This window comes from Schistocerca cancellata, chromosome 4, assembly GCF_023864275.1.
Source record: "Schistocerca cancellata isolate TAMUIC-IGC-003103 chromosome 4, iqSchCanc2.1, whole genome shotgun sequence".
NCBI lineage: Eukaryota > Metazoa > Arthropoda > Insecta > Orthoptera > Acrididae > Schistocerca > Schistocerca cancellata.
This window is the reverse complement of record NC_064629.1, coordinates 864026450-864039432: the sequence shown is the minus strand read 5'-3', so window position 1 is coordinate 864039432 and position 12983 is coordinate 864026450. Positions and strand designations below refer to the sequence as shown.

The following is a 12983-nucleotide window of genomic DNA, read 5'->3' as shown; positions in this document are numbered from 1 at the left end:
CGAGGATGGCTGTGTCATCCGCGTAGGTGGCTAACGTTGTGTTTTGTGTTGCTGGGAAGTCATTAATGTACAGGTTAAACAAGATGGCCCTAGGATGCTCCCTTGGGGTACTCCAGCTTGGATACCGTGTTGTGTTGATTGTTTATCCTGCACGTTAGTGTTGAAACATCTGTTCGTGAGATATGAGTGTATGAGACGTACGAGTCTGTCCGGGAAACCAGCTTTGCTTAGTTTGCGTATGAGTCCGTTGTGCCAGAGATGATTGAAAGCCTGTTTGATGTCTAGGAACATGGCCCCTGTGGCTTTGTTCATGTTGTAGCCATGTGTTATATGTTCGACTATGCGGAGGAGTTGTTGTGTTGTCGAGTGGTGATTCCTAAAGCCGAATTGCTCCGGTCTTAGGGTGTTGTTGGCGATGCAATGCCTAGTGATACATTTTAGTATTACCTTCTCAACAATCTTGCTGAGCGAACACAGCAGACTGATGGGTCGGTAATTTTGTGGGAGGGAGTGGTCTTTCCCAGGCTTCCTGAACAACAGGGCCTTGGCTGCCTTCCAAAAGTCAGGGAAGTGTTGGTGTGTCAGGATGGCATTCGTTAAGTGTGTGAGGTATTCTACGGCTTTATCCGTGAACTCCTGGAGGACACGATTTTGAATGCCATCAGGTCCAGGGGCTTTTCTACCGTTGGTGTGCTTGATATCCCATGTGACTTCATTTGTGCTAGTACATCTTATTTCGTTGCGCGAGGGCTAGGCTACAAGTTGTGTAACCTCCTGGTCCGTTTCAAGTGTGAATGCTGGGTCTGAAGGAACCAGATTCGGCATGAAGGACGCTGCAAGTGTTGTGGCCATAAGCTCTGCCTTTTCCGTCGCGGAGTAGGCTGGGCCGTCTGGTCCTTGTAACGTGGGAATGTAATGTTTCTCCCTGGTGAAGTGTCTGGCCAGCTGCCACACGCCAGGACATGTGGTATCCAGCCCAGCGAGTTTCTGTCTCCATTGCTCGTTTCTGAATGTTTGTATTTTATTCCGTATTATGCCCTGGAGTCTGTTGACGTGCAGTTTATAGAACAGGCGCCTGGTACGCTGCCAGTATCTCCTGAGGTGGTTCCTCATTGAGATAAGGCCCAGGATTTCCTGGGGCAGGGCCGTCGAGTGTTGTCTTGGTGTTGTAAATGGAATGGCGTCAGTCATTGCGTCTTGGACGGCAGTTGTGAGAGCCTCCACAGCCTCATCGATTTGCTGTGTGTTGTTAATTTCGTGAGTGTCAGGAATGCGACTATCAAGTGTTTCCTTGAACAGTGTCCAATTCGCACGCTTGTAGTTAAGCATCCTGCGTGGTTCGATGTCCTGCAGTGTCTCTTCCATGTGGTCTGAGTCCAGATCGTTTTCAACCGTTAGGTTGAGTGTGCATGTGATGCCCTTTATGAGGGCTATGTCTAACACATCTGGCCTATGTCGAGCCTGTGTAGGCACAAACGTGGGAACGTCCGGCCCAAGTATAATGTAGTTTCGGCCTAGTGCATGTTCATACAGTTTCTTGCCGTTGGAGGTTCGTATTCGTGAGTTCCAATCGGGGTGTTTTGTGTTGAGGTCTCCAGCGGCTATTACCCACAGTGCTATGTTGAGTACTGTGCTAATATTGCGTGTTACTATGTTTTTAGGAGGATTGTATAGCGATACCAGTGTGGTGTGAGCTCCGTTGAACTTGACCCTGACGGTGGTAGCCTCTAGTCTTTCAAGTGCTGGGAGCTCAATGTTCGTGTGTTCTATGTCTCTGTGTATGATGATTGCCGTGCCACCTCCCCTCCTACCATCCGCTCGGTCAGTATGATAGACGCAATACCCTGGGAAGTTTAGTTGTTTGTGAGGCGTAAGCAGTGTTTCGTTCACAAGAGCAATTCGGATACCCTTCCGCTCCGTGAACGCGGCCATCTCGGCTTTTTTGCTTGCAATCCCGTTGACATTCCAAAAACGGATCTGTGAGATTGTGTTTAAGTCTGCATTTCGGGGCTGGTGTGGTGTATTATCCATGTAGTAGTGTAAAAAGCGGTGTGATAGTGGCTTGGAAGCTTGTCCAGTTGAGCGTACCCGACATGAACTGCATAAAGAGTTGTGAGACACACCCCATAATCTTCGTGACTATTTCGGTGGTCGTGCGTCCAGGGAATAATGTTTCCATTATTCTCTGGAATGTTGTCGTAATGTTGGTCATGTCGGCCTGCGAGTTATTGGTTGTGTTAGCGGCCGCTTGTTCCAGTGTTGGCGTTTGGTGAGGGCTGGCCTGAGAGTCGGCTGTTCGTGTGGCAGTTGTGGGTGCCTGTGTATTCTCTGTGGTGAGTGGGTGTGTTATGTGGGTTGTTGAGTTGGTGTCCGGATTGTGTTCATGAGTGTTCATGAGTCCTGTTGTCTGTGTACTTGTTGTGGTGTGGTCGTGTTCCTCGTGCTGCGGCTGTTTCTCCTCCTCCACCTCCTCTGGTGCTGTGGTCGTCCCTGTGTAGGTGCATTTTCTGTAGCCTGTGGTGGGCTGCAGTCCGCGATCTCAGGGGGTAGGGTGGTGTTGTTGCTGGTTTCATGCGGTGTGCCCGGTGCGAGTGTGGTGTCAGGTGTTGTGTTTGTCTGTTGTGTGTCTGTTGCTGGGGGTGTTTGCTGAGCGTGTTCTGAGCTCTGGGGCTCCTCTGACCGTCCCGCGCTGCTGGGGCTGCCAGCGACCACTCCAGCGAAGGATATTCCACTTCTTACTGGGTGCGGGTGCGGTTTTGGAACTGTGATGGCGGTAGGTTTCGCATGTTTCGCGATTTTGCACCTCAGAGCTGCTTTGTAAGCAATGCACCCTCTGTAGTTTGCCGGATGGGCAGCACCACAGTTGGCGCACTTGCGAGGTGCTGTATGGGGGAGTTTGCAGCGTTGGGTCGTGTGACCGCCAGCGCAAATGCGGCAGCGGGGTGCGAGACCACATCTGATACCCGAGTGCGCAAAGCGCTGGCAGTTGTGGCATTGTTGGGGGGTGCACGGCATGTTGTAAACCTCTACATTGATGACCCTGTGAAGAAATAGCTTCAACTTCTGCAGGTCGCGGGACTGGCCATGTCGGCCAATTCCGCCATGTAGTTGTGAGACGGTCTCGCTGTGCCGAAGTCTGACATTCGGTTTACCCGAATGCACTCCCACCCGAGAGCAGAGAATTTATTGTGTACTGTGTCAGTCGGGGTTCGTGAGTCTATCCTCTTTATCACGTACTGTTGTGTTTTTTCCAGGGCTGTCCTGTATGTGAAGTGCTCTACCTTCCTTTCTTTGAGAAAGTCCAGTAGGTTTGTGTAATCTGACTTGTTCGCCATGTACAGTGCGGCGTGTTCCCTGGTGAGCTTAGAGTAGTATGTTGTGGGGCTGTGTTGATTGTTAAATTCCTTGTTTAGGAGACTTAGGTCTCCGTAATTGTGTATGATGACTGGTGGGAAGCCAGTCGCGGTGTTGTTTGTGTTCTGCATAGCTGCTTGTATATTTGTGGTTGCTGCAGTTGCAGGGTTGTTTGTGTTGGTCCCTGTGTTGTCTTTGTTGTTGGTTCACGATGTAGATCATGTTGGCAACAGCACTCGGCCGTTGCCTCGTGAGTTTGTGGGCTCACTTGTTTGCGTGTTTGGCGGCTGTTTGCGTCGTTGGCCGACCTGCTGCCACGGCCTGTCTTCGTCTGTGTTGGTTGTATCCTCTGTCGGCTCTGGCTCCGGTTCTGTCAGTGCCTGGGCCACCAGAGGTGAAATAGAGGGCATGTCCTTCGGTTTATCAGCAGGTGGTGTTGTTGCTGGTTTCGTGCGGTGTGCCCGGTGCGAGTGTGGTGTCAGGTGTTGTGTTTGTCTGTTGTGTGTCTGTTGCTGGGGGTGTTTGCTGAGCGTGTTCTGAGCTCTGGGGCTCCTCTGACCGTCCCGCGCTGCTGGGGCTGCCAGCAACCACTCCAGCGAAGGATATTCCACTTCTTACTGGGTGCGGGTGCGGTTTTGGAACTGTGATGGCGGTAGGTTTCGCATGTTTCGCGATTTTGCACCTCAGAGCTGCTTTGTAAGCAATGCACCCTCTGTAGTTTGCCGGATGGGCAGCACCACAGTTGGCGCACTTGCGAGGTGCTGTATGGGGGAGTTTGCAGCGTTGGGTCGTGTGACCGCCAGCGCAAATGCGGCAGCGGGGTGCGAGACCACATCTGATACCCGAGTGCGCAAAGCGCTGGCAGTTGTGGCATTGTTGGGGGGTGCGCGGCGTGTTATAAACCTCTACATTGATGACCCTGTGAAGAAATAGCTTCAACTTCTGCAGGTCGCGGGACTGGCCATGTCGGCCAATTCCGCCATGTAGTTGTGAGACGGTCTCGCTGTGCCGAAGTCTGACATTCGGTTTACCCGAATGCACTCCCACCCGAGAGCAGAGAATTTATTTTGTACTGTGTCAGTCGGGGTTCGTGAGTCTATCCTCTTTATCACGTACTGTTGTGTTTTTTCCAGGGCTGTCCTGTATGTGAAGTGCTCTACCTTCCTTTCTTTGAGAAAGTCCAGTAGGTTTGTGTAATCTGACTTGTTCGCCATGTACAGTGCGGCGTGTTCCCTGGTGAGCTTAGAGTAGTATGTTGTGGGGCTGTGTTGATTGTTAAATTCCTTGTTTAGGAGACTTAGGTCTCCGTAATTGTGTATGATGACTGGTGGGAAGCCAGTCGCGGTGTTGTTTGTGTTCTGCATAGCTGCTTGTATATTTGTGGTTGCTGCAGTTGCAGGGTTGTTTATGTTGGTCCCTGTGTTGTCTTTGTTGTTGGTTCACGATGTAGATCATGTTGGCAACAGCACTTGGCCGTTGCCTCGTGAGTTTGTGGGCTCACTTGTTTGCGTGTTTGGCAGCTGTTTGCGTCGTTGGCCAACCTGCTGCCACGGCCTGTCTTCGTCTGTGTTGGTTGTATCCTCTGTCGGCTCTGGCTCCGGTTCTGTCAGTGCCTGGGCCACCAGAGGTGAAATAGAGGGCATGTCCTTCGGTTTATCAGCAGGTGCCTGTGTGTGTGGTGTGGGTGTTTCTGTCTGTGTGTTTTCACTGCCCATCAGCTCTGCGATCAGCTCCTGCTGTTCCGCAATCTGTTTGTTCTTCAAGGCAACCTGTTCTTGGAAGGTGGACAGTGGGACGGAAATGATAGCGGGAGTAGCCGGCATTTCTGCCTCTTGTGCTGCAGCTTTGCTGCGGGTAAGTGGTGGGGAAGCACAGGAAAGATCGGACATCTTCGCTGTTTCGGGAGTTTTTATTTGGATAGGGAAGGGTGGATGCACGACAATTTTGCTCTTTTCACGAGACGACAATATTTGCTTTTTAGCGAAAATGCTGTGTATCGTGTTCCTACAGAAGAGGGGTGTCCCTACGACCTATCTGCGCGGAGTGCAATGCGCGGCGCAAGAGAGCACGGGTTGAAGAGAGCGGCCTACAGTGCGCGGGGTTATCCGACGTGAACGGGCCCCTGACACTGAGATTGCCCTACCAAAGAACGGGAGAGTCCCGCTGGGTAAGTTTGCAACCGAAGTTGCAGGGAGTTGAGCCGAAACTCTTGCCACTTAGCGCCCGGAAGCGTTAAGCGGCTTTGGCTAGTTCGTGCTGCTCAGTAGAGCGTCACCGGCAGCTACGCCAGTTGCAGCTTGTTAGAGACCACTCCGAGGAGCTATCAGCGGGCAGCTACGCCAGGTGCAGAGAGCAGCGTTCCACTTGGGTCGGCTGCTCGACTGCGAGTGCTGCCTACTTATAACAAGAGGACATCATGCATATATAGTGACCAGCTCATTCCTTAGATTTAAATCCAACTGAAGATGCATGGGATATATCTGACTGAATCACTGCAGTGCTATCACTATCACTGTGGATCATTGCTGACTACCAGAGGAAACTGTGTAACAATGGGCCGCGATGATGATGATGATGATGATGGTGATGATAATGAATACAGTGTTGCCATATAAAGGGATTACATCCTATAGTGATGGTGTGTTTGAGAATAGCAGAAGAACATTATACACAGGATGTGCTCAGTTTTATGGCAGATCCTACATTGCATTTCACAATGTGTTCTGTTTACCTTTTAGTGTGTACATTATTGCCACTATAAATGTAGTGTGGAATGAAGACTTGTATTGCACTTGCTGGAAGCTACAAAAAGATTGAAACACACATCCTACATAGTAAACTAAAACAATATTCCAACATAATGGCTTGGACATTGGAAGTGAATATAAAGCTAATGAACAACTCTTGAGTGTTGTTAGGCTGTAGAAAGAGACTGGGCTGGATGCTAAATAAGAAATTCACTCAAAGTCAATATGTACTGTCCTAATTACATTTTGAGGATGAGGTATTTGCCAAATATGCAGAGCATGAGATGAATTACTGGAACAGGCAATGGCAGTAACTATCTGTTGAGGCTTGTTGTTTAATACCACCCCACCCACACGCTACTTCCCCCTCCCCTCCCTCCCAATGGCAGTAACTATCTGTTGAGGCTTGTTGTATAATACCACCCCACCCACACACTACTTCCCCCTCCCCTCCCTCTCCTAGTCACCTCTCCCCTGAACTCTTCACTAAGACATAATGTATGATGAAAAAGACAAACACCATCAGGGACACTTTTTATATTTGTTCAGACTAGTAGTTTTGACTCTTGCCAGAGATAATTTTCAGATACAAATCCAATTACCATGAACTGCAGTTCATCACCAGTGTGGGGCTTCGAGATTTCACTAAAACTTCATCCTGATGATTAACTGTGATTCATGGTAATTAAATTTGGAGCTGAAGATGACTCTTGCTAGAGTCAAAACCAGTAATCTAAATAAATATAAAAAGTGACCCAAATGGTGTTTCCCTTTTTCCACTACTGGCATATTGAAAGTGGTCACAGCGCTATCAGACTTTAAATGTTCAATTACAAGACTTTGTGTATGATTGGTATGTGCTGTGATGGTGTCACACATGTGGCATTGGTATGCAGAAGTTACTGTTTCTATGCAGATTTGCGTTCCCTAATGGCCAGTACTTGTAATACAGGGAGGGGTGTTGTCAGTTGTGTGGCTTCCTTGTGACAGTGTTGAGGTGTGATGATGATGGTGATGATGATGATGATGATGAAAGAAGGGAGAGGGTGAAACCCTAGGCCAGCACATAGCTTACTCCTCCTGAAAAGCACCATGATGGACAGATCACCATCGACAGTGTCACGTGTGCTCACTTCATCAGACATTGCCAAGAGATTTGATATTTAAACTGGAATGTTGGCACAAAGTCATGTGATCAGAAACTTTACACCACCACCACTCTTCCCCTTCCTGGCCAAATAATGGAAGTGAAATTTTTTCCACCATCAGGATTTGAACTGCCTTAACCCCATGTGAAGTGTCACCACACAGGTTTGTCTTAGCAACCTCAACATAGAGGTGGGTTGCAGGCCTATTTCTAATAGAGTGTAAATTGCACTGGCTTAGTAGATATTTCTGTTCAGCAACACTACATTTGTGTGTTATTTGATCAAAATCTTCAACTCAACATATGCAGTTTTTCTAAAAACACTTAGGATATTATTACTAACTTAAAATTGTCAGTAGCTGTACCAGCAGGTTTAAAGTACTGTTCTTCACTCAGTAAAATCTGGATCCAATCTAACAACAGAGCAATTGAGTGACTGGTTAACATAGATTGCCACACCATCCCATAAGTGTAGTTTTCTGGAGTAACTATTTGCTACATTATAGTTACCAAATTTAGCAACTGTAAGTTCACTTTCAGTGGTGCAATGTTCACTCAAACAAAAGATATCAAACCTATTCTTTAGTCTAAAAGTATTTATAATAATTTCTTTATCTTGTACTCCTTCAATGTTCAGTACCAAATTTTAAGATCAAAACTTTTTTTGGTTTTAGACTGAACATTTTGGTGAGGGACTATAAATTCTTTTGCACTATTTATGGTATGGGCTTCATCCTCTTGCAGATTTTGATTAAAAAAATATTTAAACAGAGAGGAAGCTCTGTTTTATGCCTGCCCTAAACACTTGACACTGCTTCTTCTACTGTACCTCTCTTCCCTCCTTTTGATGATACAGTTGTGCCAATTACGGTTGCTGCTACTGTTACTGGTGAATTTTCTGTTATAGCTTTTTATGGTACTGCTATACCTGCTGTTGTTGGTACCATTTCTACTACTGTTACATTATGTTACATTAATACTTGTTCCATAGATCCTGAATATGACATTTTGTAATGATGAGGAATGTGTCAGATTGACATAACTTTTTTACAGTTACTACTTTGTATCTAAAGATTCATCTTTTGAGTAGAAAGAGTTGTCATGTAGAAATCCTTTTAATTTTTTAAAAATGTTGGTTGGCTTTTAATGTTATTTGGCAATGACCAATGATTTTTGTGGCAGCATAATTCACCCTTTTCTATGCGTAATTCAGATTTAACCTAGAATAGTGAATGTCATCCTTTCTTTTAGTGCTGTAGCTATGCACTTCACTATTTGTTTTGAACTAGGATGGATTATTAATAACAAATTTCATAACTGAATATATGTATTGTGAAGGTACTGTGGATATCCTGAGTTTCTCAAATAAACATTTGCAATGTGATACTGGGAGTGCTCCAGCTATTATTCTGATTACTCACTTATGTGCAATGAATACTTTTCTGTTACTGCTGAATTACCCCAGAATATGATGCCATATGAAAGCAGTGAATTAAAATAGCCATAGTAGGCTAATTTACTGAAATGTTGCTTCTACTGGAGAAATTTTTGGTGTTTTTGCTGGAACTGGTTCAGATGCTGGTAGTTATCATCTTTTGAATGATCAGTGAAACATTTTTCTAACACATAATATTAAGTGACTTATTATGGAATTCATTGTTATTTTATTTCTTTTATACTTATATTGTAATACTCAACTTGAGAATAATAATTATAACTGAGCATTAATCTTGTAATAGATATTACCAAACCTGTGACAATAAACAATCCTATTGATAACCACACTGAACAGAAAGATGTTAACTTTCAAGTATTGCACTTTTAAAGAAACTGCCATTGACATTTAATTTATTTTCAGATGCCATTGCAGCATTAAACACATTGAAACCAACAGATATCACCCTTGTCAAATCAATGAAAAATCCACCAGACACTGTCAAGTTAGTTATGGCAGCTGTATGTGTCATGAAAGATATTAAACCAGATCGAATTAATGATGCAGCTACAGGCAGAAAGGTATGTTATTTTTATTTTATGTTATTTCTTGTCCATTTAATTTTATCTGTTCTCTTTATTAGTGTACTATTTGGCACTTATTTTTCCTAAGCTACTTCTGAAATGTTGATGTCTTTCCTGACAGTCACCTAGTTAGATGGTAGAACATGGGTGATCCACTAAGAATCCAGAACCATTTTTCATACAATAAGTAATCAGGTTCTTGAAATATGAGAAAAAAGTCTGCATTGTATTTTACATCTTTCCATAGCTATTGACTTGGTTTGTCATAGTGGTTTCTTAGATAAACTGCATTGCTTTGGAATAAGAGGTAAAGTGTCCAGCATTACAAATTATTTTAATGAAACCAGAAACAAAATGTAGAAATAAAATACAAATAATTTAGGAGTAAAGGAGACAACCCACGAAATAGTGGGGACACTGGTTTGTTGACAGACACCCAAAAAGAGATGAAAGCTTTGCTACTTTGCAGTCGAATTCCTTAATGAGTGAGAGAACACACACACACACACACACACACACACACACACACACCTTTTGGGAGTGGATGGGTTGGGTACAGAGAGAAAAAGAGAAAAGGGACTGAAAGTGGGAGGCTGGAGGGAGGTTTGGGGAAGGATGGCTAATGGCTCAGAGGGATGCAGCAGGTGTGCAGGATAGGAATGCAGGAGGGAGAGATTGCAAGTGCATGAGATAGGAATGTGATACTATGGCACTGAAGTAATGAGTTCGTGTGGTACACAGTGTCGGTGGTGTGGAGGAATGGATTGGAAAGGGTTATGGGACACAGGAAGGGGAGAATTTTGGTTAGAGGGTGTGAATGGAGTTGTTTGGTGGAGTTTAAGGCCAGGAGAAATACACAAATGAAAGATGTGTTGCAAGAATAACTCACATCTATGTAGTTGAAAAAAGTGCAATTGCACAGGGCCTGCACTTGGATCTTCCACAGTGATATGACTCCTGTAGCAAGGGGTCGGTTGTGGGAATGGCATAAAGATGGATCAGGACATTGTGTAGGTTGGGTAGACAATGTAATACCATGTTAGGAGTGATGGGAATGATTGTGGGTAGGGAGTCTCTCAGCTCTGGACAAGACTGTAGATAGTAAAAACTCTGGTAATTAATATGGTTTAGTTGCTCCAGTTCATGATGATAAAGTGTGATGAAGGGTGTGCTCCTTTGCAGCTGGTTCTTTGGTGTGGTGTGAAATTAAGTGTGGGTGAGGATATGGCACAGAAAATCTGGTTGTGGAGTAGGTTTGGGAATAGTCTCCATCTGTGAAGGCCGTTGTGAGACTTTCAGGATACTGGGCAAGGGAATTGTCATCACTGCAGATATGGTGTCTATGTTTGTATATGGAAACAAAACAAATTATACAAAATTCCAAAGAAGCATAATAAATAATGGATAGTATTTTAGTGTTAACATTAGGGACACAGATCTAAGAGAAGTGGAGGGTATCATATTTCTGGGGTGGCAGATGAACATATTCATGAGCTAAGAACATCATATACATCTAGAAAAGATATGCTCAAAAATGAGTTTAAACAGATTTCAATGACGAAAATCCCCTATACAAAACACAGAAAAATAGGAGAAATAAGGATTCAGATGAAACAAATGAGAGGACAACCATTGCACAATGTGCTAGTTTAGTAGCCTTGTTGTTTATTTGCAGGCAAATGCATTAATCCAAAAAAGGTTTGGCTGAAGCTAAGGGCAACAAGTTGTGGTATAAACCATTTACTTCCTTTATTCATAAAGCTGAAGAGATAAAGTAACTCTGTTGCACTTCCAGACAGGCTGTTGACCTGGGGCACATGGAGTCTTTGTCTGAGTAGCTGACTCATCAAGTTGTGGGGATTGTTGTGTACAGATTTTGACAAACCATTCCTTAACTGAATGTATTGTATATCATGACAAGGGGCTGCACTTGTTTTATCAACTAAACTTTTCTCGCCTTTAGGTGACAATGAAATGATTGTAGAATAGTTATGTCAGGTGTTCTATCCAAATGGCTAGATAGATATTTTAGTGGGTTCTGTGAGTTACTGGTTCACCCAAATGATTAATCACAATATCCTGAGATTTATCATTTTAGTCTCTTCTGTTCATGTAGTTGTATTTTAACAATCCTTTTTAAAATATGGCCTGTTTTTATATTTACTCTTTTCACATTTCTTAGTTGTGAAGATTATTCATATTTGAACATTTCTCTGTTGTCCATATGCTGCATTCAGTGTTTCACTATTAGATTATACAAAGGGAGTTCCTGACATTTGTCATTTATTGAACTCTGTCCATTAGTTTAATCTGGATGCAGTAGTGAATATCAACTGTGTATTCCATGTAAAAAGTCTTTCTCATACATCAATGTAAATAATCAAAGTTGTACATGCTATTTCAATGTGGTCTGATGTTACGTAGTCTACTATGCACATCTGTATTTTGTATAGTATTGTTCACCCTATATGTGTGTGTATATATATACTATGTATTTTTTTGACGAAATCCATGCAATGTGAATTGTCTCTGGATGAATAAACTACTACTACTACTACTACTACTAATATGAGCAAGCAAAACTGAGCTCTAAGAACATTTTACAGGGTGATTCAGGAGGAATATCACATAATTTGTGATACAACCAAGAAAAGTGCTATGAACATGTCTCCGATTTTCAATTGTTACAGAACTGGAGCATGTTGAAGGCAACACCTATCCAAGAGTGATTATGAACACAAATGTGAATGTTGCTTACCAAAATGTTAGGTAGGTGCTGTGGTGGACAGAATAATGGTAGGACAGATGACAGGTACATCCTACAAGAGGTGTTCAAAAAGCCGCCACCATCTCAGTGCACTTGCCAACATGGTGGATGGTGTGTTGTGCTGCACATTGAACATCATCTCGGCAGGCTTTAATGTGGGTGACAGCACCAGTAAAGCAAAAAACAAGTTCTTCACATGTATCAGCTTTCATAGGATATACATCTCTATTTAACCAGACCCATAACCAGAAATCTAATGGGGTTAGGTCAGGTGATCTGTGAGGCCATTTAATGTGACTGCCACAGGTAATCCAACATAGATCAAATGTGTTACTCAAATACTGGCATACTTGTCTGGTACAGTGGATGAGTGTTCTGTTATGTTACAGATTTGTCGATGAGGAAAGTGTCTCTAGTATTCTGTCACAGCTGGACAGGCACTGCCATTATGGTACCAAACCCTGGGAAATACCTTGGCACAGGGAGTTTGTTGATGAAGGAAATGTCTCTGCTATTCTGTCACAGCCACACAGGTACAGCCATTATGGTACCCACGTACAAACAATACATCTATATGTTCTGCATGAGTGGATGCATCCAGCCTGATCGTATTCTCAGACACAATGGACTTGCTCAATTATGCAACACTCAAACATAATATGCACATGGTCTCACAACTGCCCATTGATCCAATCCATGATTGCAAACTGGTTACACTTGCAGCTGTTGCCTCAGTGCAATGTCACAGTGCTGCCACCTATAGGAGAACCCCACACGTCTCGTAGGAGGGAACAGTCAACTGTCCCACCATTATTCTGTCCACCAAAGCATCTACACAGCATTTCAGTAAGTAGTATTCACACTTGTCTTCATACTCATTCATGGATGCATGTAGTTTTCAGCCCCCTCCAGTTCCATAATGATCATAAATGGGACACATGTTCATAGA

At 44.0% G+C, this 12983-nt stretch overlaps 1 protein-coding gene across 1 annotated transcript in view; it reads left to right on the top strand.

Moving 5' to 3' along the window:
* LOC126184477 (dynein axonemal heavy chain 7-like) overlaps nucleotides 1–12983 on the top strand; it is a 1143184-nt gene that overhangs the window by 825751 nt on the left and 304450 nt on the right. Inside the window, exon 37 of the mRNA XM_049926869.1 lies at nucleotides 9107–9264. Within this exon, the coding sequence (XP_049782826.1) occupies nucleotides 9107–9264 (158 nt within the window). The remainder of the gene's footprint in view (nucleotides 1–9106; nucleotides 9265–12983) is intronic.